Source organism: Urocitellus parryii, chromosome 1, assembly GCF_045843805.1.
Source record: "Urocitellus parryii isolate mUroPar1 chromosome 1, mUroPar1.hap1, whole genome shotgun sequence".
Taxonomy (NCBI): Eukaryota; Metazoa; Chordata; class Mammalia; order Rodentia; family Sciuridae; genus Urocitellus; species Urocitellus parryii.
This window is the reverse complement of record NC_135531.1, coordinates 46,108,120-46,135,970: the sequence shown is the minus strand read 5'-3', so window position 1 is coordinate 46,135,970 and position 27,851 is coordinate 46,108,120. Positions and strand designations below refer to the sequence as shown.

At 39.0% G+C, this 27,851-nt stretch overlaps 1 protein-coding gene across 1 annotated transcript in view; it reads right to left on the bottom strand.

The window, feature by feature from the left end:
• Positions 1-1,532: 1,532 nt before the first annotated feature.
• The window catches only part of Rab3c (RAB3C, member RAS oncogene family), a 252,878-nt gene continuing 226,559 nt past the window's right edge, over positions 1,533-27,851 (bottom strand). The window contains exons 4-5 of the mRNA XM_077795774.1: positions 24,063-24,187; positions 1,533-1,720 (exon numbers count right to left, since the gene is read on the bottom strand). Coding sequence (XP_077651900.1) covers positions 1,533-1,720; positions 24,063-24,187 — 313 coding nt within the window. The remainder of the gene's footprint in view (positions 1,721-24,062; positions 24,188-27,851) is intronic.

Sequence of the window (27,851 nt, the reverse complement as noted above, 5' to 3'; positions counted from 1 at the left end):
TAACCAATAAATGTGCACCCAATATTTTCATTTCTCTGTTTTTGAAAAAAAGATTTTTAAAAATCCTTAACACAACCTCCTAAAAAAGAGAAAGTCAACCTAATGGAAGTGTCTTTCAGAATCTGTCAAGCACTGATCACTGCCCTCCCCAATTCCTAACTGTAAATAGTACTGGACTTTGACACAATGCCAAGTTCCTCAACAGGGTTCCACACAACACTGGAATCTGTTGTCTGTAATTTATACATTGGTTTCAGAAAATCTGGGGTAAAAGTCTGGATGTTCAAATGATTCCTTTCCTTTTTCAAATTGCTGTAGATCCAAAGGTTTCCTGGAACTTTCAGCTACAGAGTGTTCTCTAAGCAAAGTAAGCATGTTTAAAGACTTACACAATGGGGGTATGCTTTAGAATTACAAACACCCAGATTAAAAAACAGTCAAGAGGAAATCAGTCCTTCCTCAACTTAGGACCCATTGAAACGCTACTCAACAGCTTCTATATAGATAGAAGAACATAGCTGAGGTCTGAGCAGAAGGCAACGATTGGGGAAGCAACTCTATATCCTACAGGAATAGGAGCACTAACAAGGTTCAACCTAACTTCTACTCCAAATGTTGATGGTTCCAGAGAGTTGTGGTGGTGGTGGTGGTAGTACAGGAATGTGTGGTGGGGAGCAAGCCTCTAAGGAAGTGGGGGAGCTCAGGCCTTGGAATTCTATAGCTACTCACACTCTTCTTGGTTAAAACACTTACTGCATAACTGGCTTCCAGTAGATACCTTTTCATCTGCTCAGTGCTCCTAAATATTCAGAAAGTTGGGTAGAATTAGTGGAAAGAGCCGTCCTGGGGAAGGATATTTGCTTATTTAAATATGTAAATTGATAAAACTGTTTAAATCTGGTTCCAGTCACGTTAATAGTAATGGCTTAGTAATGGCCTTAAAAATAATATTTCAATTTACTTATAGTCAATGGCCTCCTCCATTATGAATGAAAAATAGATACATTGTTTCTCGTGACATTGACCTGTGACATTGTCCCTAAAGAGTAAAATTTTCACTTGATTTTCAGTTAAGAGGAAAGCAAATTAAGTCTCCTGCCATCTCGCCCTGCTCACACATACACATTCAAGCAACTCCTTGTTCATCATCTCTACAAGTGAGTAGCATAGTTTGAATCCATGGCACAAAAGTCAGATGGTAATAAAATGGTAGTCTGAAGTCCCAGCAGTAGCTTAACTGAGAAGAAATTTGAAAAAAACAAAAAGAAATGAAACTTGAAGACAAGTAAATAACAAGTCACATGCAGGTACCAGATGTTTATAGATGAATAGTCATTACAAATTTAAGATCACATATTTGCCACATATTAACACAGCAAATCTCCCGAGATTTGAATGCATGAACGGGCCATTGACATCAAAGACTTCCTTCAAATAATTATTAGGCAGTATAAGTGAAGGCTAATAGACCATTTATGAATGCTGTTTCTTGGCAACCAGAGCCCCCTGGAGCTGCCTGTGTGCGAGGGGCACTAACAGCCACAGTTGGGCTGCGGAGGAGGAGGGGTTTCCTTGAGTCTTGTGTTCTGCTTTGCGGCAGTGATGGCTGGATCGGTCTCCAAACTCTCTGACATTTTGTCACAGATGATATCCACGAGGCGCTCAAATGTTTGCTTGACATTAATGTTATCCTTGGCACTTGTTTCAAAAAACTCAAACCCTGGAGGAAACACACAGGAACACAGCTTGGTCATTTACATTTCTGAAATTAAATGGGATTCGATTATAATTTTGAATTGTGAAAAAGTGATGGTGGGGCAGTAGGGGGGGTGGGTTTGATCTGGGTAAGAGATGACAAGTGGACATGAGCATCATTTCAGCCAAACTACCATCCTGCTACCCAAAGACCATGAATAAAAGAGTTATGATATAGAATTGGAGTATTTTATTTTTCCCCACTGATACATTCATGCTACCAGCACAGCTGAATAGACTTTAAGAAGTATTCTTTTTCAAGAGTTAGTAATGGCATCATTAATAATCCTATACACTGAGTCTGTCTTGGCTATCTCTTCCTCACAACCCTGGCCCACATGTGGCCGCCTCCAACCTTTTCTAAAACAGGTATTATTTGGCATTTCCTTTTTCCCATATCCACATTCTACCAAAGATATTCATTTTTATTTTTAATCAGCCTGAGGTTTAGAAAATATCTTGTGCACATTCTGTTGGGAAAGTGACTGCCAAGTTCTAACATAATTCAGATCTAACTTTTTCCACGCCTGCCCTGCTGCTCTCCAGTGATGGGGTTGAGGGTGGCTTCCAGGAAATGCCCAGTATCTACGAGGACACAAGGTGGCACTAAAGAGTCATAGGATTTACCTTAAGCTTGCTTCCATCTCCTTTAGGAAATTTTTGAATAGCTAACCCAACAGTGCTCCAGGGCTTTGTACACAGCGTCACATCTATCTGCTGGGCAGTGGTGTTTTCACAGGTTCAGTTATCTATCAGTAGCAATGGTTTTAAACCAATCACTTGGAAAGGACACTTGATAAATTTCAAATTAGTAGTCAAAATTGCATGAAGGTACAAAAACGCAAGGACAGCTTCACTCTTTGACATGTCACTGTACCTGGGTAGAAACAGCCTTAGTATGCTGCTTTAAACAGTCTTATCACTCCATTGTTTGCATTCATGTTCCACTGGCGGAGCTTGCCAGTCAGTTGCCATGACAACTTCCCCACTAGGCCAGACAGAGATTGCTCTGGTCCATTCAGGGGATGTTGATTTAGGATGTATTGGGCTGAACACAGAAAGGCTTTCTAATCCACTCTGAATTTTACACCCTATAAATCCTCTGGTTACATCTGGCCCTATCTCAGAGGAGCCACATGGATTCCAAATGATTAAATCAGGTGATTTCATTCCAGCTCTTGGGACTAAAGGGAGAAAGAACAGACTGACACTTTGCATCTGTGTCAAAATCTCTCAGATAACCCAGAAATATTTATTTTATTAACTAGCATAGAGCAGGACAGAAAAATAAAACAATTTGCATGAGTTAAAATTTCTAATTATGATAATATTTGATTAGATGACTAAAATGAGCTTGAATTTCACTAGTTACTCTATTGTTAAAATACAAATGAATATTTGGCAGGATTTGGGCTGAAAAAATGAGTAGACCCAGGTTCTATAAAATAGAAGTGGATATATCAAATTGTCCTTGGCTTCTCTCTTTCATTTTGTCTCTTTGGTAAATGATTATGCAGTTCTATTTGTTATGCCCTTCTTTATCTGTGGATATGGCCATCTGGTATCAACCGAGCTCTCTTAGCTAATGTTCATACAATTGGGCTAGAACATTCACCTTTCAACAACGGCACCTAGATTTGGGGGAGGGCAAGTATGGATCTAAGCAATATCTTAGTTGCTTAGGTTTCTGAACTATTTGCATCCTTCTTGTGATTTTCCCAGTACTAATAGAAGGATGCTTCATGTCACAAGATATGAAGAACTCACTGAAGTAGTCAAGATTTCTGGATGAGACTTTGGAGAAAATAATTTTAGAATTTGGTAAAGTTCTCATTTACAGTTCAATTCTGTTATCACTTCTGTCAATACTTCTTTTACTTATTAGCATGTTTGGAAGTTATTAAACATTAAGGGTGTTGTAAAAGGTTTAGCTGTTGTAAAAAGTGGTTCACACAGTTTTTGCCAAATGAAACTCCTTTAACTTAGGCATTGAGGCCCTCATGATGCTGGTGTTCACCTGAGGTCATTAAAATGATTCTTGATCACAAAATCTTAAATGTCCTCAGCTTCTCTGCCTTAACCTGGGACCCTAAGAACACATGGCTACTCAGGACAGAGTGTCCAAGGAAGAGAATGACACACATTTCCCCAGTATGATTGAGCAGGAGATGGTAACAAGTCTTGATTATCAGCCCAAACATTTTGATACTCCCAATCCCAACACTTCCTCGCTTTGAGACTATGAGCAAGTCACATTTTTGATCTCTACTTGTTTTATTAATGACACTTGCCTTACCTATGTTACAGGGTTATTATGAGGCTAAAATAAGAAAATGTGAGCTCAAGTTCCAAGCAAACTGAAACAATAACAACAATGGTAATAATAAAACAACATTGATTGAGTGACCACTGCCTTGTAGATACTATCCAAAGCACTTATTTCCTCCAATTTGCTGATAAGGAAATGGAGGAAAACAAATGGCTAGGCAATTTGTTAAAACCTTTCCTAGCTCAGCTAGAAAGCGGCAGAGCTGAAATGTGAAGGATTAACTCCCGCTTCTCCAGATACCCTCCATAAGTCAGCTACTATTTGGTTCCATTTAAATTTTAAGTTCTATGTTAATTAATAATTGCAAAGTACATTATAAATTTTCACCAATTTAAACAATTAGAACATGATTAAATAGATTTAACACTGTCAGTGCACCAAATACAACAATCTTTCTTAATCATTTAAAAGGTTCTCTGTATCTTCTACTACTTAAGATGATCTATGAAGCTAGTCATCATGACAGCTGTCTCTCTTCAGAAGTACAGAATTATAGTTATAAAAGTTTCTGGAAATTAGAGTGTTTCTCACTGACCAATAGCATAAGTTGTTCATAGATTGAAATATTAAAAACATATCAGCATTAAATTTACAATCTATATTCATCATTCAGTTGTTTAGATTCAGGGAAAATAGGAGTTTACCATGGAGTTCACAATTCTTTTCACAGGTGAATCAGAGTCTTCTTTTAGTCACTTATGTGGGAGGCCATTCATGTCCCATACCTAAGTTGTTTGCATGAGTATTTGAAATGCATGGCCTAAATCATGACCACAAATCCAAACACTCCAGTTTTTCTTCTTCAACTAATTTGTTGGATTTCATGGATATTGTCTCTTCCAGTCAGTATCTCAGTATTTCAAGTTTAACAAATAGTAACATAAGCTTTCTAGGAGTTTCTCAGAAATCTTTATCCTCCATTCATAAATACTAACATTAATGGCATGGCAAGCTAGCACATCATTTAATGATGCTTCAGAAACAGAGGCTTGTAAAACTCTGAAGATTACTTCCAATTTACAGGGTTGGGAAGTATAGTTCGGCAAGATCAAATAAGTAGCCCAAGGTCACATAGCCAGCTGGCTGTCAGTCCAACAAAGATCTCCTGGTAAATAGGTTACTGATTTAGCTTCCAGCCTTGGACACCTGTCCCTGACTACATCATCTGCTAGTAATAATTTCAGCACACATATGTCTTCATCAACTCATCAGTGAACACTTTCATTCAGCTCAATTATGGAAACTCTGATCATCCTTTCTTGCTCCTCCTGTATCATAACCTCCCTAAAAATCTCTCTGGAAGAGATGACATTGATTCTGAGTTGGATGAGCATTGCCCTGTGGTCTGGCATATCTCTGCTTTAGGCTTCCTTATGGCTGTTTCTAAAACGATGGTTCCTGCACTTTCCAAAAGTCATTACAGGCACAGTGGGATACTATAGATGACCTCTTTTGCTTTAGGTCTTCTTGGTGTTAGGAGGCAGACTGAAGCTTGCAGAGATTTTGTTTGGAAAAATGTGTGAGCTATGCAAAGGAAGAAGCACAACGTCAATTTGTGTCTTAACTTTTTATGTGTGTGTGTGTGTGTGTGTGTGTGTGTGTGTGTGTTGCTGGAGATCAAACCCAGGGGCTCATGCATGCCCAGAAAGCACTGTACCACTGAGTGACCTCTCCAGCCCTGTGCCCACTTTGGATGTGCAAGTCATTGAAGGAAAGAGCAGAGAGAAGGTGTGAACCAGATTTCACTCAAAGGCCCAAGTGGTGTGATCCTATGCCCTGACTTCCTAGGGTTGGAGCCACACCCTGCGATAGAAACACCTAAAATGCTTAAAACCTTCTAAACTCCACCCCAGACATCCTGACATGGAATCAAGGTTATGGGAATGGGTCTTCAGATGATGCATAACAGTCTGCTTAGGTTTCTTACACACACATAAAAAAGTTAAGATTCACTCTCCTCTGTGAACCCATTCTCATAGCAGCATGATTGGTAATGGCCAAAAGGTAGAACCAACCTATGAATGGATAAATAGAATGTGTCATCTGACACAATGAAATATAATTTCACCTTCAAAGGACAGAAATTTTGACATATACTATGATATAAATGAATCTTAAGAACACTACAGTAAGTGAAATAAGCTAATCACAGAAAGTTCCACTTATAGGAGGTATGTTGAGTAGTTAAACTCACAGAGACAGAAAGTTGAGTCCCCAAGAGACTGGGGGTAGGGTAAATGGGGTGCTGTTTAACAGATCCAAAGTTTCAGTTTTGCAACATGAAGAGTTCTGGAGATTGGCTGCACCACAATGTGAATGTACTCAATGCTCTTGAACTGTACACTTAGAATGATTAAGAAAGTACATTTTATGTGTTTTATATATATATATTCTACCACAATTTTTTTAAAAAAGATTCACTATCCACATACACTGCTGGAGGAAACTTTAAAATTATAAAGCCTCTTTTGTTTCTCATATGATTAAACAAGTAAGTGACCCAGCAACTCCACAGTTACACACTCAAGATGAATGAGCACACACGTCCACATACACAAATGTTTATATCAGCATTAGTCACAATAGGAAAAAAGTAGAAACTGTCTATATGGATAAATAAAATGTGGCATATCTATATAATGGAATATTCTTCCACCATAACAAGTAGTGGAGTACTGATACTGTGGCTGAGCTTTGGAGAGGGTACAGTTTATGCTGGAACAAGCCAGCATAATGGACAACATGTTATACAACTCCTTTGACATGCAATGTCTACTATAGGTAAATCTGTAGACAGGAACTAGATTAGTGGTTGCCAATTGAATGTGGTAGGGAGTGAATGCTAATGGGCATGGGGTTTCTTTCTGGGGTGATGAAAATATTCCAAAATTGATTGTGATGAAGGTTGCAAAGCACTGCGACTATCTAAAAATCATTGAATTGTACACTTTAAATAGGTGAATTCTATGGTATATGAATTATATCTCAATAAAGCTTATATATTTCTTAAGAAAAGAATTGCTACCTTAAGTGAATGAGAATTTATAGTGTCCTTGGAGATTCCTCAGAAGGAAACCCCACGACATTGGAGAAACCATTCCAGTGACAGATAGAATCCTTTATTAGAAAACATCTTCCTGCCCTAACACGAACCCTTCCTGCAAGTGTTTAAGTTGGACCCTTTTGTTCTGACCTCGGTGGAGACTGAAAAGCAACTGCTTTTCTGGAAGGGAATTCTAGTACATGCTAGTGAACATGAAGAGCACACATGCCATGCCTTCTGGTTGGTGGCACTGGCCTGGCTTACTGGCATTGTCCTCTATGCTTTGCTGAACGTCCCTTGAGCAAAAGAAGCTTTGGAAAAGTCTGGCACCTTTTCAGACTGATAACCCACAGGGCATTCAGGCCAAAAGCATGCTGCTCACTGAGGTGGCAGGTTCCAGGCTGTCACTCTGGCACTTGAAGAGTACTGAAATATTACAGCATTCCACAGAGTCCTTTCCACTTGTGATTGCACTGAATTAACAATAATAATCACATTTCTAACACTGAACATTTAACCAGCCCCTTCAGCCTCTTTCTCTAGTGCTACCCCATGTTGTTTTCATAAACTATTCTGTAGAATTGTTTTTTTTTTTTTTTTTTTTTTTTTGCTTCAGGAAACTCCTAAATGCCAGTTGGAATTCACTTTAAAAGAAAAATCACAATTGCTGTTTTTATTTTCTGGAAAATTGCTACTAAAACAATAGTTCAGTGAATCATTTTAATTTCTAATTAGAAACCTATGATCTGTTCTTAAGTTTCTATTCCCAAGCTCCCAAATAAGATCTTCTATTTCCAGATTCTAATTGCAGTTCCAAAGTCTTATCCTCCCTTTCCTACAGAATCAGATGAAACAAAGCTGCAAAGAAAGGTCATTCGGCTGCCTGGTGAGTGACAGTTGGGCCAAAAGTAAGTATTGCTGAGCAGCAGGACAAACTGCCATATTAAGCTTGTCCTGTGCTGGACCCCAGCCTGGAGTAGACTTTATGAGGAGGAGTGGGTAAGACTTTTGACCTATTTTCCTGAGGAAGGGCCAAAGAAAGCTGGCTGAAATTGGAGAGAAGCAAGAATGAGAGCTCAGCCAAAGGCTAGTGTTGCTTTAAAAAAAAAAAAAAAAAAAAAAAGTCAAGGATTTCAGTCCCTCATTCCTTGTCTTTAGTTAGGCAGGACTAAATGGTAGGAGTCGGAAACCATGCAATGGCCATTCTATGGCTTTGAATAATCCTGGCCAATGTAGCCACCCTTCCCCCTCTTCAGTCCAGCTCCTCCTCTGGTGGATGGACTCAACACAAGCCCTACTACAGCTCTGCCCATGTGAGTCTCCTTGTGAAGCACACCCCTCATCCTCTGCTCCTTCCCAATCAAATTTGCCCCCCTCAAAAGGAGTCTGTTGTGTGTTACACCTGGCTGCAGACCAGACTGTTGAAAATTGAATCTTGGGCCAACTTAAAAAAATCAGAATTTCTTCCCATAAATATATACAGATTCTGGAGTATCTTTAAACCTTGGAATGTTCAGTCCTATGAATTTGTGAGGGCGTGCCTTCTATGTATACTGGCACACCTCAAAATGTCATCATTTTCTCTGCAGCTGACCACAGTCCTTGTCACTCCCAATCGTCTCTGACATGAAATCCACATGCTGATTGTCAGTGCGCTTTCCATTTGCACTTAGGTTTCTCAGTGACCACATCTCTATTAACAGTGGGAAAATGGAAGCTTCACAGGAAAGGGCTTTGTGTTTCAAAGGAAAGGAGAAATCATTCCACTTCTTTTGTGAAAATGTTCTTCTATGTATTTAATCTGCAAATTGTGTTTGAATTTTATACTTGGCTGCTTTACTTGTTTAATTGTTTACATTACCCGCCTGCCCCCTGTAGCTATTTGAGATTGAAGCCTTCCAGATTTGAGTTTTCTTTCTGCTAGAAGGTCTTGCCTTATGACTATAGCCCACAGGGGATCAGCTACAAACTAATGAGATCTCATTGTGATATCCAAGGCATCATGATATCCAGGGCATTACTTGCTCTTACAGTTCTTTTCTACCATGTATTTGGTGCTTAATTTCTGTTCTGTATTAGGTGTAAAACACAAACACAAAACCTAACACTTTAATCATTTTAAAGCATATAGTTCAGTGGCTTTTAGCATGCTTACAACGTTGCACAGCCACTACCACTAATTCCAGAAGTCCTCATCAGGCCAGAAAGAAAATTGACACATTAAGCAATCACCAACCCCCATACAAGGAGTATTTTGTTCCCCAGCTAGATTGTGCATTTCAAGTGGGGTTCTTCATATCCCTCAAAATATTCAACACAGTGCCATGAGCAGCTGACCAGCATATGTTGTCTAATTAAAGGATTGATGACTATTAATTGTCCAGGAAAAGCTGATTGGGTGGGAATGGAGACCCAGAAGGAAAGGGAATCACTTTTTTGCTTTGTTTTTGGTCATGAAGTGACTAATCTGTGAGCCATTTTGTCAGATACATTATTTCTAGATGGGGTTTACCAAGCATGGAATTCCACAGAATATGATTTTGGTTTTGCCTGGTGGGAAATTTATAATAAAAAACAAATTAAACTAGCTCTATTCACCCATGAAGAAATATGCATTTCTGAAAAATCTGAAGAAATGCAGGGATGTTAGTTACACTTGGACATGTGAACTAACAACTCTTAAAGTGCTGAGAAGTCAAGGCTCTGTCAGATTGGTTTTAATATAGAGATAAGAATCATTTATAATTGGTAGAGTGACTATTTATGTGAAAATGGTGCTAAGCATTTTTTGAAAAGGGTTTGTTTCCTTAAATCAGATAAATAGTCCCTTTGTAACTTCTTAGAATTTCAGTAGGCTTTCATTAAGACAAAGAGACATTTTTCAGCCTATTTATAAATTGTCAAAAAAAAACATCAAAAATTTTTCTTTGTATGGGATTTGCAGTTTACTATAACATTTATATGCATTATTAACTAGCAGGTTATCTTTGCTGTGAGGTATACATATGAAATAAAGCAAATAGTGTAATACATTTTCAAGTGTGTAGGCCCCGAATTAATAAGATTTCATCATAATAACCAAGGATGTGGAATCTTAAATGCAACTGACATTTATTGAGTACATAGTACCTGCAGGGCTATACTAGGCAATGTGCTTTCATTTCCTACTTCTGGGACCAGCTCCAGGAGGTGAGTACCTTTATAATACTCCTTTTACAGATGGGAAAAGTGGTTGAGTCACATGTGGCGATGAGGACAAGAACTCCAGTCTGACTCTACAGCCTGCACTCCTAACCTCTGTACCTGCCTAATGTCTACCTTCAAATATTGTGGCATTCCCTTCTATTATGGAATAATAACTTCTAGTATCATAAAAAGTGTGTAGTGAGTCTTATCCATCCTGAATAATATATTTTCATATTATTATGAAATATGTTTTCATATTATTATACTCACCAATTCCTAAAGTCAGAAAATTTATCTCAAAGTCTACATCTAGCTCCTCTCAAAGGTAACACAGCCCAGCCCTCACATCCATTGCAGATGCAGAAAGCAATGTGCTGCCTTGCCCGGATGATGTTCCTTCATGTGATAATGAACTCTGGAAATTATGGTTAAGTCATCCCTTCTCTTGATAAAGCTTGTGTTTAGAAAAGGAACTTCCTTTCCAAAGCAACTGGTTTGTTCATGACCTCTCAAAGCAGAGGATAAGATGATGATGAATCTGTCTTTAGACCTTTTTTTAAGAATGGCCACCTCCTTGTCAAATAAAGGCAACCCAGGTGCATGCCAGTTAGTGCAAGTTAAAGGCAAAAGAAAGAGACAGAAAAGGATGCTAGGCTAGATTTAATAGGGTAACCTATTCTGATGACTTTCATGGATTAAATAACACAGTTCATAAGAGAAGAGGGATGAGGTGCCTTCAGAAACAGTGTGTATCTTTGTTATCTAGTCTCCGGATAGGGACCAGAAAAAGTCACCTGCTGGGAACAAAGTTATTAAGTAAACGATACAAAGTACATGTGATTAGGCATCTGCAGAAGTAAACTTAGCCCAAGATAAGACTAACAGATGACATTTTGGTGAGAATGGGGCATTTTCAAAAATCCATAGAGGAACTAGGTTTTCTCTAAAATTTTCAACATATAGGGCAAGAGCTTTCTTTTAGGTGTGATTTAGTGAATTTTAAAATTTTAGAGGTGAGTTTATCAGAAGAGAATGGAGCTGATTTGCTTGGAATGAAGGTATGGAAATCCAAGGATGGAGAGTACACTACAGGGGTGAGGTCCAGGGAGAGGAGGGGTGCCTGTACTGAGTTGGTGAGTGTGCACGTTTGTCTTTCCACTCCATAGAAGCAGGGTCCTCACTCAGCAGCATTATCTTAATCGCTCAGGCCTGGCACATAGTAAGCACTCAATAGAATAGGGAATAAGCTGGGTGCAATGGCACATGCATGTAATCCAGTGGCTCTGGAGGCTGAGGCAAGAGGATCACGCATTCAAAACCAGTCTTAGCAATGGCAAGGCACTAAGCAACTCAGTGAGACTCTGTCTCTAAATTAAATACAAAATAGGGCTGGGGATGTGGCTCAGTGGCCAAATGCCCCTGAATTCAATCTGCAATACGACCCCCCCAAAAAAGAAAAGCATAGGGAATAAATATAGGAACATCATTTGGATCCTTTTTCTGATATCTAGAGCCACTGAGATCTTCATGAAAATTAAGAGTGGTTTTTGCTTGTTTGTTTGTTTGTTTTGTGGTGCAGGGGATTGAACCCGGGGCCTTGTACATGTGAGCAAACACTCTACCAACTGAGCTATATCCCCAGTCCCAGAGTGTTTTTCTTTTCTTTTGATAAAAAGATCCTGATTATCTGACAGGACCATGAATGGTCCCCAATTTAACCATGTTTTGATTTTTTTTTTTTTTTTTACTTTATGGATGGTGCTTTCACTTTCAGTACAGTATTCAATAAATCACATGAACTATTCAAATCTAAGAATAGGCTTTGTATTAAAAGATTTTGCCCAACTGTAGGCTAAGGTAAGTGTTCTGAGCATGTTTAAGGTAGGCTAGCTTAAGCTATGGTGTCTATTGGCTAAGCTTATGAAATGCATCTTCAATTTAGAATTTTTTCAACATAGAATACATTTACTTTGACATAATTCCATGGTAAATCAAGGAGCATCTATTATACCAACTCTGGCAAATAATAACAGGCATTTTAAATTTGAATTCAGTCTCTTGTGAGTTTGGTGAGTGTGTTTTGTTCTCTACTGTTACTAGCACTAATAATTTTACCCCAAGAGAAATAAACAGCATTGACTAGTGTATAAAGCTGACTGACAGACCTGGACCTCAGCCAACTGTATCCACCAAGTGTACATTTCCCAGTCTGGCATGAGCAAATAGTTCTTGATTTGAGCTCTCTCAATTCCCAACCCTTAGGAGATTAAATTCTATGTAGAAGATGCAGCTCTTATCTCTTATATCTGACTTGAATTTTTGGTAAAAGTGATATTAGCACTTTTGTGTTGTTTTAAAACAATCAGATAAAAATGGAAAACAGGGCCTGGGAGTATAGCTTAGTGGTACAGCAGTTGCCTAGCACACATGAAGCTCTGGACTCAATCCTTAGCACTAGCACTACAAAAAAAAAAAAAAAAAAAAAAAAAGGAAAATATATACCCCCAAATTGGATTCAGCAGTTCACATGGATCTGAATTATACAGAACTGAATTCATTTCACAAAGCAATAACTCAATGAATTAAGGGCAAAAGAACTACAGAGGCATTTCTCAAAAGAAAAACTGCAAATGGCCAACAAATATATGAAAACATTTTCAATGTCCATAGCAATCAGAGAAATGCAAATAAAAACTACATAATTTCATCTCACTCCAGTTAGAATGACAATCATCAAGAATATAAGAAATAAATGGTGGTAAGGATGTGAGGAAAAAGGTACACTCCTACATTGTTGTTGGGACTGAAAATCAGCACAATTACTTTGGAAAGCAGTATGGAGATTCCTCAGAATACAACAGTCACTAGTATGGCAATATGTAAAACAGTGGATGTGTAACCAATGTGATTCTGCAATCTGTATACGGGGTAAAAATGGGAGTTCATAACCCACTTGAATCAAATGTATGAAATATGATATGTCAAGAGCTTTGTAATGTTTTGAACAACCAATAATAATAATAAAAAAGCTAGAAATGGAACCATCATATGACTGAACTTTCTTACTCCTTGATACTTATCCAAAAGAACTAAAATCAGCATATGATGGCAATATAGGAACATCAATGTTTATAGCAGCACAATTCACAGTAGCCAAATTTTGGAACCAGCCCAGGTGCCCATCAACAGATGAATGGAAAAAGAAAGTATATTTATATAATGAAGTTTTATTTAGCCATAAATAAGAATGAAATGGCATTTGCTGGCAAAGGGATGGAACTAAAGAATATTGTGCTAAGTTAGCCAGGCTCAGAAAATCAAGGGTCAAATATTTTATCTTAAATGTGAAAGCTTTAGCAAAATAAGGGGATAGAGTAGGAAGGAGATGGGACAGGAAAAGGGAAGAACTGTGGAATAAAATTGAACAAATTATGCTATGTACATATATAAATAAGACACAGTTAATTTCACACTTATGTACATTGACTAAAAAATAGATAAATAGAAGTAAGACAAGTAAAGTATAGAAAGGGGAACAAGGGGAAGGAGGAGCGGGAAAGAGGATACATTGGGTACGAAATGGAGCAAATTCCATGCATGTATGATTACATAAAAATGAACCTCACCATTATGTGTAACTCTAATGCACTAATAAAAACATTAAAAAGACATATTGAGAAACGGATCTGGAAGTTTCTGACTAGGAAGAGGGCACAGCTTGCAAGACAAGGAGCAAGAGCAGAGTTCTAAGCCAAATTCAAGTAAGAGAATCAGGGATGGATAATTTTGTGAGATGGGGCAGGCTATGTGAGTTTGGTTAGAGGATAAGCAGCTTAGAACCACAAAGGGTAAGAGATTAATGGAATTTGGGGAGCTCCTGGGTAAGAAGACGTCGAATTTTGGTGGTCCTTAAATCAGCTGGACTCAGGAGAATGGAGACGCCCCTGATGTCAAATGTTCGTAGAGAGCTGAATTAGGAAGAAGCAGTATAGGAAGGACTACATACTTCGATGAAGGGTAAAGAAAGCAATGAGAAAAATATGGATTTGCTAGGCCTTGTGAGTTCACCCACTGGAGAACCCTGAGTTTAAAAAACAAGTTTGGTTGTACCATTCCAGAGATGCATGGCTGAGTCTCCATGGGCTAGGAGGCCAAACACTTCTCATTCAAATTGAGTCCCTTTGGAAACTGAAAGGGGATATAATTATGTTCACACTGGGAAATAAGCATAAACTGCTGCCGTCCTGAGCAATCTCAGTTGGGCGGTCACTTTATTCATAAGGAGCAGACACTTTCTGAGGAATGCATTTTAGCTGACAGTAAAGAAAATAGAGAGCCATCAGGTTATAAAATACAGATCAAGAGTCAGTAGGACTTGGGGAGCTCAAGGGAGATGAGGACCAGGAGGAAGTGGGAGCCCCTTCTCTTCCTAACCCGCTGTGTAATCACACCTAAACAAATGAAGTACATTAAAATGTGGCTTTGGTTTATTTTCTCTCTCCCGGGAATACTTAGCCCCACAGAACATGAGCCAGGAGAAAAATGGTAGGTTAGCTGTGCTTCTCCGCAGACGGCTGTGTGCAGCCAGGTACTTAGAATATTTAAATAACATGGCTGTGCCTCCCTGCTAAATCCAGAAGTTGGCAATGCCCATTCTTTCATAAACACTGCAATTAGGATTTAAATAAATCTTTAGAAACTGCTGAAGAACCGAGTCAGTGAAAATTTAGAGCAGGTGGTTTGAGTTTTAAAAATAGGCTTCAGGGCAATGCTATCCTCATTCAAATTGCTGACTCCTCAAACTGGCTTCCTTACAGAATTGTTTTTGCTGGGGTAAGAGGAAAACAAATAAAAAAAAAATTGAAGAGAAAAAAAACACATTATCTTTTATTAAACTCCAGTAGCTGCAGGCAGTGTTTTGGGTCTGAGCTTAAGAGGAAGCTTGAAAAGGGGCAAGGTGGGAGCACATCCACCATGAGAGCCATTTGTGCTCCTCTGGCTTGAGTGTCCCAGCTAACTAAATGGCCCTTGACAACTCACACTCTATTGACAGGCTGAAGCCCATGGAACAAGATTAGTATAAAAATGTGTGCACTGCCAAACCATTAAATCCGTGGCAGTCTTTTGCTTAAGCGGTTAACAATGCAGATATAGATAGCTTTGCTAGCCATGTTTTCATGATTTGCTTTATTTGTTCAAAAAAAGGACTTAAGGGAGGCAGATTTTAAAGACCTAATTTAATTTTGTAGAAAAGAAATTTAAAAGTGACTATTTGCACTATGTAATATACAAAGTCCTCTCTTTGCTAGGAACTTCCACGCTCCATTGTCCCCCTACCCTTTGTGAATTAAAGCTTATCAAAGCACTTAAACAATAATTCACTATCATCTTTAAAAGTATGAATTTCAGGATTCAAGTGCTTAGGTTTAAGGTTAACTCTGTGCACTTGTTTTCTAGATCTTGTCTGATTTGTCCTTGTGGATGTCCTTCAAATATCTCCATCTTCCTGACTTTGTACCCTGTGCATCTGGGTATCTTTTCTTCTGCATTTGAACATGTTGATTTTACTCCCCAATTGTCCTCCGTGATGACTTCAATCAATTCCTCAGGCTAGACACCTGGGGTCATCTTTTATACCTCCATCTCCTCAGCCTCCAGAATCTAGATCTTAATCAAATGTTATTAGTTCTACTATCTAAATAGTGTAAAAACCTCTCTCATTTATATTCTCACTGCTTCTACTTAGTTTAGAGGTATGATCCTCGACTGCAACACCATCAGTTCAGCCATGGTGATATCTTAAATCTGTTTTTCAGCTCTGATTTCTCACTAATAGAATTACCTGAGGAGCTTCAAACACTCGTGTTTGTGCCACAGCATCAGAGATTCTGATTTACCTGATGTATGTTGGGAGCGGGGGTGGGTGGAGAGAAGGGTATAGGAGAGAGTCCTTGCATGATTTTTTAAAGTGCTCCACGAAAGTTTTAATGTATTGCCAAGTTTGAGAACCCCTGGTTTGGGCCTCACTGTGTCACACGTGTATGCATTTGTCTCACGTATGCCCCTAGGCTTCCCATGATTCATTTCTAATACATCCTTTAACCAGTGGGCTCCAGACATTTTTGTACATCCTTACAGTTTTTAAAAAAAGATTCAGCACTGCTCTAATATATGAATACTTATTTTATAAATATAAATAATTTAACATAGGACTAATTAAAACATACCCAATAACTGGAAAAAAATTAAGATACTAATAATATTTTCTTTCTGTACTCTGCTGTTAAATGCCCTAATTCTGGGAATACTTCATGTTAAAAGGTCAAAAATGAAATTAAATCTTGACACTTCACTGTTTAAATTTGATGCTGGGTCCTAGCATGTGTAAAACAAAGTTCAACTTCTTCAGTCCTGCAAACAAGACTCCCCATAATATGTCAACTTTTCTGGGCTTTGATCTCTTCATAGTTCTGTTTCCTTTGCTTATAGGGGCAATCACCTGTATATCTATCCATCAAAATCCTATGCATTCTTCAAGACCTGGCTCAGTGGGACCTTTCTCAGAGCCTTGAGACAGAGAGATAAATGTCCTTTAGCTCCTGTAACATGAGTGTACTATTGTAGCACTACATACAGACTTTTTAGAAGTCCATGTTTATGTGTCCCTCACTACATTAGAATCTTCTCGGTAAGCAGGACTTTGGTCTTATTGTCCTCTTACTCTCAGTGCCTAGTTAGTATTTCATGCTTTGTAATATTACATGAAAGAATGAATGGATGAGTGAATAAGTGAGCAAATGAATAAAATACTGCAATGTCTTCCTGAATTCTGTTTTAAAGCATCTATCTGCTGCCTCCATAAACAAACTCCTCGCAGGTTGTGGAAACCAAGAAGAGAGTTTAAATAGGCTTAGTAGCTACAGATGACCATTCTTCCTAGACCCTACGGAAGTTTGGGAAGAGAGTTTTGGCTCATTTATTTTATCTCTATGGAATTTTATACAATTTCAAATGGACTTTTCTAAATTCTAATTGGGCACAATGCCTTGTTATAAAATCTTAAATTTCTTTCTCATCCTCAAAGGCCTTCTTAAAACATGTGTACCCATTAGCCACATGGGGATCAGACTAGAGAACTGGATGAGTAGCATTACGCTGTCATAGAGGTCCAGCTCCTGAGCCAATATAGCTTCCTTCTGCTGACTGTTGGGCTAATGTGTCTCTTGATTTTTTCCCCGTAGATCAGTGGTTCTCAATGATGTCTACATACTGAAGTAACCTAGAGTTTTATTTATTTATTTAATTTTAGAAACTGATGTGTAGGTACCATCCCAAAGATTCTAAGTTAATTGGCTTGGGAGGCAGTTTGGGAGCTGATATTCTTATAAATGTTTGAGATCATTAAAATGTTCAGCCAAGGTCAAGAATCTTTCTCCTAGAGTTCCTTCTAGCTTTGTTTTTCTACTTGTGACTTATTTTTGCTTGATCCCAAGTTTTCTGAGACATAAGTGAGGTCTCCCTGTTCCAATACCAAATACCCATGACTCCTACATCTCTGCTGATTTCAATTGTAGAACAGTCTGGTGTGGCTCTCAATATAACTAACAACAACAACAACAACAAAGGAGTTTCCAGTTTCTTAGTTGGGAAAATTCCAGAAAGCTGGGCACATTTCGAAAAGAGAAAGCATGTATTTGAGTAATGCTGCATTTAAGAGAATTTACCCTTCAGAACAATTTTATTTTAATCTTTCACTAGATCATGAAAATCACTGAAAGATTAAACAGTACATGAACATAATTTAGATAGGTTTACCAGGTACATATAAGTCTAACTTCCTTCTAGACTCTTAAGATAGAAAACTAAATCCAATTAAGACTAATTCTGTTCCTCAAGGTTGTGCCAGGGTTATGACACATGAAGTGGAGCTTGGCAAGTGGAGCTTTAAACCTGAGTGGGGTAAAGCTTACTACTGTCATTTTCCATGCTGGAAAATGCACAATCTGCTTGAATAGGTCAGACCACACAAATCTGAAAGTTCAGGGTTCCTATGCCATGTGGTTTCACACTACAGTCACTGGCCTTCTCTCTCTCATCCCAGGCTTGGCAATGAGAAAAGGGTGGTGCATGCTAAAAGATTCATAGAAACAAATTTGAGAATCCCAGGCTCAGAGCTCCCCAATCAAGCACGTAAGGTCACTCAGGTTCATCAACAATCAGAATCACGGTTACTAAAATCAGGTGGATTTTCCTGTCTGGGTTTTAATGATGATTCTTTCACTTTAGTGGGCTTTGCTGCAAGACTGGGACCAGGACATACAAGACAACAATAGTCCCAAACTCTTATCCCTGATGGAACAGAAATATCCCCCAAAATCTGAACTCTCTCTAGGATCTGCCTCCCATGATTTCTCTAAATACTTTTGAAAGCCATCACATATTCTTCCTGAATCAACTCTCACTTCCAGAGATAACTGGGTTACATTAGTATATTGGTGTGGAATATTGTTCTAAGTTTATTAGGACAATATTATTTTTTAATTACCTCTTTTTATTTTAAGGTACTAAGTCCTTGAAGGAATTGTTTAATGAAGCCAGTCTTTATCAAATCAACATGTTTCAGAGTTTGTAGGCATAGAATATATCTTTTTTTCAGTCTTTATATTCCTAAAATTAGAAGCAACTGTCCTCTCATAGAAATCAGTGCTCCTCCTCCATCCTTCAAAATACACATGCTGATGCCCTCCAACCTTGTTTAATTTATGCATCATGATATTTGAGAGAATGTCTGATATATAGACCACATTTTAAGCGCCACAAAAGAGATGGCATCTGTTATAACTCTTCAATGTCATTATAGGAGTTGAAAAGATATTTGTCAGACGATTGATCAAAACAAAACAAAAAGTCACTAAATGTGAAAAGAAAGGGAGGAAAATTGTCCAGCTTGGAAAGATGGCAGCGTTATGCATATTTTGTGTCTGTCAGAAATCCTCATGGGGGCGCTGGGGTTGTGGCTCAGCAGTAGAGCACTCTCGAGCATGTACGAGGCCCTGGGTTCTATACTGAGCTTCACATGAAAATGAATAAATAAATAAAATTGAAAAAGAAATCCTCATGAGGTCTCTGCACAGAACAAGGGAGAAGGATGCAGGGATGGATGGGAATTTAGTAATACATCTAGATGGCATGACAGTTGTTTGAAAAGTAATTGGGAATATCATTTTCTTTTTTCTTTAGCAAGAAATATTAATGTAAATTAAAAAACACATTAAAAACTGACTTTTTTACAAATTGATAATCAAAATAATCACTTTTTTACAAAAGCAATTTTAATTTATCTGTAGGCTTTGTTTCTCTGACTACATTTCTGGGAAACTTAGGACTTTCTACTCTTTCACAGGTCAGTATTCTTTCCCTATGACTTCAAGGCAATCCAAATCCCTTTCCCTCCATAAATTTCTTTATTCCTTTTCCCAGGTAAATTCTATTTTAAGATAACCTTTGTCTTTGATTACATGTCCCATTTTTTTTTTTCATTTAACATTTAGTAGTTTTACACTTACAACTTAAATGTTGAGAGTGTATATATATAATTGTCATACTGTAAATTCAACATAAAAGACACACATTCTTACATAATGTTATAGAGTGTATGCCCATAGATTCAAAGTTGAAAGCATGCATGGGAAGAATAGTGCCACCTATTAGACAATGTTGAGCTCTGGCAGCAATTTCTTATCCTCTCTAAATATGCCCTACTGTGAAAGTCAGTGTGCTAAAAAATTTGGTATTATATAAAAGTTACAAAAGTGTTTGCTAAACAGTGTAGGTCCTAGGCTTTAACTTCAAAAACTCTGATGCAATAGGTCCAAGTTAGGGTGGATGAGCATGCATATCAAACTCCAGTTAATGCAGCTGCATATAGATTAACCAACCACCCTATGTCATAAATTCTGAATGTATATAGAATTGGCAGGTAGATAGAGGAGCCTGAGGTTAGATCATGAGGTCAGTACTGGGACCCAATTTGCAGTCATTAATTTGTAGGTGGAATTAAAAATCTTGTAATGGATGGTGTTGAGAGCCACAGCCAAAGGGGCCCCAGAAAACTTCCAGCTGCCAGCAAACTCCCAGCTGCCGGCTGATGATTGGCTCACAGTGGCCCCAGCAACATCTAGCTGATTGGCTCCTCTGTGGTGATGTTCATTGGGCTGTTTCCCTGCCCTTCAGACTGCCAGCTGATGATTGGCTCACAGCGGCCCCAGCAACATCTAGCTGATTGGCTCCTCTGCGGTGATATTCATTGGGCTGTTTCCCTGCCCTTCAGACTACGGAACTGCTCATTGGGGGACTTCTTTGGCTCCGCCCACGCGACCCAGCCAATCGGCCTCAAGAGCAGGAGGATTGTGGGAGGTGGTGTGGTTTGTGTAGGGAGAGGCTTGTGGAAGCCGGTGGTGGCAGTTGGGCTCTGAGGGTTTTTCCTGAGGAGCTGTTTTGTTTGGCGTTTGTAGTTTTAAAAATAAAGTTTGTTTCTTTTGACAAGTGGCTCCTGAATTGTGCCCAGCCAGACTGCGGCAGGATGGGAATATACAAGGGAGGGTGTAGAGGTTGAAGAGTGGGTGGGGGACACAGAGGGAAAATCAAAGTGCAACAGAGAGAAAGGAGGAGTCTACCGAGGACAGAACGCTTGGCTGGAAGGATCATGGAGAACAGAGGGCACTGTGTCATGGAAACTAAGGTGTTGTAAAGAAGGGTTGCTCATCAGAATCAAATGAAACAAAATGGCTAGCAGAGAGAAGGCCAGGAAAAATGATCCTTGTTCATATAGTCTATCACCATCAACATAATGATTTCTGGAAAGCAGGGCTGTTTGTCATTATATTCTCAGGAGCTGACATATTGTATACACTTAATAAATGTTTGGTGAATGAAATTAAATTGGCGAGGGCACGGGCCATATAAAAAATTTAAAGCTCTCAGCTACAACTTGGTTTCATCAAAAACCCTCATTAGGATGAGAAAATGTTATATGGATATAACCACCCATAATGGAGAATTATTGAAACTAGGTCAATAAACCAGTTATTTTGAGCCATCTGCCAAGGTGTGGTAATGACCTTTAAAAAAAAAATACCTAACCTCTTTGCATGTATGACAGTATTCTGGAGAGAAAAATTATACCAGTAATTTAAGTAAATTAAATTCTTTAAAACCTTTATATTTAGATTCTGGGTATTATTGTCCACCCTCCTCCAAATAAATGATCTCTCCTGATTATCTATAGATGCATGTGTAATCATGAGGCGAGCAAACCACACTGAAGGAGGTAAATGACTCTCCAAGAATGCACACGTGTTGGTTGCTATGACAACTGCTGGGTTTTTATTGAATAGAGAGAAAAAAAATCACTTAGAAACCATTGGCAGAACTTGCACAGAAAGATAAAACATTTCAAAACAATTCTACCCCACATTCCAGTAACTTTGCCCATGTCTATGCAGTGAATGGAGAGGGTGGGTATGTGTGTCAGATGGTGGAGTTCTAGGGAAAGTCAGGATTCTGATGCATTTCCACTAATCTAATACCCCTTCAATGACCTGATCTCAGCACCTGAGTACTGTGTTATCATGGAAAAAGTTTAGCTATTACCTCACTCTTGTGTGGCAATGACATGGAGCAATGTTTGAATTTTCTTGGAACCAAGCAGTTTCAGGCTTATTTATAGAGACAGATTCTATCTATATAGCAGTTTTTTCTCTGCATGGCATATACTTGGGTAGTCAAGAAAACACAAGGAGGGAAGACATAGTCTGAGGAAGTCACTCTGCTAATGCTCTCCTAGGTTTCCTTGTTCCTTTTTCTTATGAGTCTTCTATTCTCTATTCTTATCTTCCTGAGAAACTAAGAAAGGCTGCCAAGCTTTCAGACTCTTCCTAAAATATTGATAAATTGATAGAATGGGTAAATCCAGACATCATCTGTGGGACTTTTCATGAGTGGCTCTAAGAATGTTTGGTGGAGAATTCTCTCGTGGTCATGGGAAATATTGTCCACCCATTTAATGAAACGAGCCCATTGATCTCATGAGGAAATGGCCAAACTCTCAGAGTGAACTGGGCTTAGCTCCATTATGAGACTACCAAGGGATAGACTGATCCATTCAGAGGGTCTCTGCTTCACCTGTCTGTGCTACAAGCAAAGAAGACTAATTCAGAACACCCATTTTATGGCACTGTTTTTCATATGGTAGGTTGAGACTCACTAGTGGGATCCGCTTAGGCGTTGAGACCATCATTACACAACAGAAAAAGAAAGACGGCAAAGTGAATCTCTTCTAGTGAAGGTAAATGTATTTTGTGAGAACTTGTTTCTTCCTCACTCCCTGCTCCCCCATATATAGGCACTAGATCAGCATATTGAATATATTTCTTACTGCAGGTCCTGGACAAAAAGGTTGGAAAGTTTGACTCTTCTCTGATAAGAATCCCTTATCATTCTCTGTGTTCTACAGAAAAATTAGTTAAACAAACAAACAAAAAAATCCCAGCTCTGAACTCGAGGGCTGGAATCCTTCTCCAAACTCACAACTTCTGCAATCTTACACCAGGTTTTCTAACCTTTGTATTCACTGCAATCTTACACCAGGTTTTCTAACCTTTGTACTCACTGTCCTTTCAACTTAGCTCTCCTTAATGTCTGCCTACCACAGTGCCCTTCACCCAGAATGCATCTTCTCCCCTTGGTAGTTTCTAAATGCTGGTCTGCATACCTCGCCATTTAGTCTATATGATCTCCATCTTGTCTCCTTACTTGTCTTCCTAAGGGCGCTGCCATCTCCACCTACTATCCCAGCAGGTGTCTGCTCCTCGTTTGTCCCTATGTCTGTCTCCCTATTTCTGGACATTTCTTTGGGCATCTGCCTTCCAGCTCATCAAGACCTCATTGACCTGTTGTTGTTGTCTTGTTATTTCTTGTTGTCTCTAGTCTCCCCCCTTGCTTAGCAGCAACTTGAGCTGATGGTATCTATAAGGACTGTGGATCATGTTTGTTTGTATCCCCCATGATGTCTGGCACAAAGGAAGACATAAAATAATATTTTAAAAAGCCTTGATTTAACCAGTCATTAGTCCTTCCTTTACCCAGAAACTCTACCCTCCTCACTCTGGTTTCTGTTACGATTTTGTGTTTGAAGTGGCCTTGTTATTTCTAAAGTACGCACGTATCATTTTGGCTGATGGTATCTATAAGGGCTTGGATAAGTAGGCACAGGTTATGAAACTCATTCTTGAAAGATGAGAAACTTGAGTCTAAAAATGGTTTGTAATAGTAACATGAGTTATCAATGATGTCCACAGAACTAGAATCAAGGATGTGATGTGTTTGGTGGCATTACCATATGCCAATTATGAGAACAACAATTACACAATAACATGCTTACTCAGTGCAAAATGATGTGCATGGAAATAGTGGGAAAGTCATAATCCATGTTTCTCACAGAATAAGAGTGAGAAACCTTGCACTAAAACTAAAATCTTGTTATCAGCTTTGCTTCTGTAGTTGTGCTTGAATTCCATCGATATTGCAGCAAGTAAGAAAGGCACAAACCACCTACAGAGGCGTGAGCTGCTTTCCAGTTTGTTGTCAAACTATCTGTTAATGTCACTCTGATGATTACCTGAAACTTTGTAGAGTGTTACAAATAATTACCAAGTTCTCTTCTTGTTAATTTACTAATTTGTTTCTTACCAAGCTGTTCTCCTAAATGTTGGCCTCTCTCGGTTGAAATGACCCGCTCATCTTCCATGTCACATTTGTTCCCAACCAGGATAACCTGGGCATTGTCCCAAGAGTATGTTTTGATCTGAGTTGACCTGAAAAAAAAAAAATAAATAACAAGCACAAAATGATCAGAAGAAAGGAGAACAACATAAAATGAAGGGGGAAAGATCTATACCAAGATGATAATAGCAAAAAATGAAACTCAAATGCCTGACATTTAGAATTAATGAGTTCAGTACAATTTCATCCTTAATATTCCCACTAGGGATTGCTAGAGTCAAAACTCAAGGCAACAGGCTGATGTAATTGCTCATGTTAGAGTACATGCTCAGCATGAGCAAGGCCCTGAGGTCAATCCCCAGTATCATAAAACAAATCAAAATAATACTGTTATTATACCAAGAATTATTTTGTGTTGATGAAATTAGTACTAATATGTGTCTCCCTTCCCCTGTTTTGTCACTGCTTTATGTAATGCCCTTATATCGAGGGCGTCTAACCACCATGGATGCAAATGATGTGCCCAATTTTAGTACTAACATATCTCAAGAAACCCCTCAATTCCAGGCAAATTGAGATAGTCACTCTTCGTATTTACAGCCCCTCATACAGAAGCATCATTTTCCCTACTTACCATAACAACTTAAAGAACTAAGGCAATCGAGGCTTAGGAAATCCAGCATAATAATTTTTAAAAAAGGGAGAAAGAAATCATAAGAACTGATCAATACTCAGGCCTTTCATTTGTAAGAGAAAAATGCTAGTTAATATTAAAATAACAGCTGGACGTGGTGGCGCACATCTGTAATCCCACTGACTCGGGAGGCTGAGACAGGAGGATCCTGAGTTCAAAGCCAGCCTCAGCAACAATGAGGTGCAAAGCAACTCAGTGAGTGCTTGTCTCTAAATAAAATACAAAATGGGGCTTGGGATGTCAAGTTCCCCTGAGTTCAATACCCAGTACTCCCCCGCCTCCCCCCCCCCCAAATGCAATGCTTATTCTGAGACTCAGAATAAGCCTCTCATATAGATCATGATACAGGGGATCTAAAGATGGCGGGCCAGATGGAGGCAGCATTCTGTGTAACTCCATGTCTTGGGTCTCAACTAGTGAGAATACTGCTTTGCTGAGAGTGACAGCTGATCCATAGCTGATCCCTTACAGGAATCATGGCTGCTGTGCCATGTAGGCCCCAGATCTCAGCATTAAAAAAGGACTCCCAACTACTCACCCATGTAGGTCTGGCGGGTGCCTTAGAGGGACCACTGGCATCAGCACAGGTGAAGAACTCCCAGACACCGTTCCCACGAAGGACACTCAGCCACTACCCACTGGCAGGAAATCTGGCTGCCAGTCCCTATGGACCTCCATCTACTAATGTGGGGCTCCCCAGTCACCTCCATCTTGGGACTGGGCAGCTACTGCCATAGTCCCCTACTCACAGTAGCCTGCCTACACCTGGGGACACATCACAGGCTCTGAAGAAAGCCAACAGCCGCAACACTGCACACCACAGAGCTCATCTCTGAATGCATCACACAATGCCATTGCCCGACTCCCCTACCGGAACTGACACCCCATCACTGAAAGTAGCAGCCTACATCCTGGGTCACTTCCATCACAGTCTTTAGTTGGGGTGACTAACAGTTTGGAATACTGTAATCCACTATACCAGGTACCCATAGTTTTCTAATTCCCACCGGACCCCAGCAGTCACTAACTCAGCAGAGTGACTGCCCAATTCAAAACAACCCTCCAAAGATACGCAGCCACCAGAATGGAACACATGAGACCCCCAAGAGAAAGGTTCCTATTAGGAAGTAGAAAGGGAGAGGGTGTGGGAGATACACTTTAGAGACTAATTTAGAGGGCAAGACTGTGAGGTCTACAGGTGAATGGGGAGATGAGACATAGCACCCACCTCACAGGAGCAGACCCCCAAAATAGATCGTTGAGGTGCAGTCTCCCAAACGGGACCAGTGAGTGCCAAACCCTACTTCCAGGTGCCTTGTACCCAAGACCAACCCTCAAAACCTGGTAACCCCTACCATCCTGAGGGCGGAGATACCAACTAAGAACAGACAACCTCAGCTACTGGATGAGAAAGGAAGCAGGAAAGATACTGATCTCCAACCAAAACAATTCTTGTTCTTTCTTCTCCCTCTTTATTCTCTTGCACCAAAAACATATGTTAGAGAAAAGATAGTCTCTTCAACAAACAGTGCTGGGAAAACTGGAAATCCATATGGAACAAAATAAAATTAATCCCCTACCTCTCACCATGCACAAAACTCAACTCAAAGTGGATCAAAGACCTATGAATTAAACCAGAGATACTGTGCCTATTAGAAGAAAAAGTAGGACCAAATCTCCATCATGTCAGATTAGGCCCCAATGTCCTTAATAAGACTCCTATTGCGCAAGAATTAAAATCAAGAATCAAAAAATGGGATGGATTCAAACTAAAAAGCTTCTTCTTGGCCAAAGAAATAATCAGTGAGGTGAATAGAGAACCTACATCTTGGGAGCAAATTTTTGCATCTTGTACATCAGATAGAGCACTAATCTCTAGGGTATATAAAGAACTCAAAAAGCTAAACACCGAAATAACAAGTAACCCAATCAATAAATAGGCCAAGGAACTGAACAGACACCTCTCAGAAGATGATATACAATCAATCAAATATATGAAAAAAGGTTCAACATCCCTAGCAATTAGAGAAATGCAAAACTACTCTAAGATTTCATCTCATTCTAGTCAGAATGGCAGCTATTAAGAATACAAACAACAATAAGTATTGGCAAGGATGTAGGGAAAAAGGCACACTCATACATTGCTGGTGGGACTGCAAAATGGTGCAGCCAATATGGAAAGCAGTATGGAGATTCCTTGGAAAACTTGGAATGGAGCCACCATTTGACTCAGCTATCCCATTCCTTGGTCTATACCTCAAGGACTTAAAAACAGCACACTACAGGGACACAGCTACATCAATGTTTATTGCGGAACAATTCATAATAGCTAAACTATGGAACCAACCTAGATGCCCTTTAGCAGATGAATGGATAAAGAAAATGTGGTATATATATATGCAATGGAATATTAGTCAGATATTAAAAAGAATAAACATAGCATTTGCAAGTAAATGGATGGAGTTGGAGAATATAGTGCTAAGTAAGTGAAGTTAGCCAATCCCAAAAAACCAAATGCCAAATGCCAAATCTGATATAAGGAGGCTGAATCATAGTGGGGCTGGGAGGGGGAGCATTGGAGAATTGGACAAACTCTGGATAGGACAAAGGGGTAGGAGGGAAAGGGAGGGGGTAAGGGGGTAAAAAAGATGGTGGAATGAGATGGGATATCATTACCTTAAGTACATCTATTAAAACACGAATGGTGTGAAAGTACTTTATATACAACCAGAGATATGAAAAAATTACCATTCTGACTGGAATGAGATGAAATCTTAGAGTAGTTTTGATTTGCATTTCTCTAATTGCTAGAGATGTTGAACATTTTTTTCATATATTTGATTAATTGTATATCATCTTCTGAGAGGTGTCTGTTCAGTTCCTTGGCCCATTTATTGATTGGGCTATTTGTTTTTTGATGTTCAGATTTTTGAGTTTTTTATAATATGAATTTTTTGATTTTTTTGTAATACGAACTGTAATACATTTTGCCTTTATATATAACAGATTAGAATAATTTTTTAAAAAAAATTTTAAAAATAGATCACAACACTAAAATAATT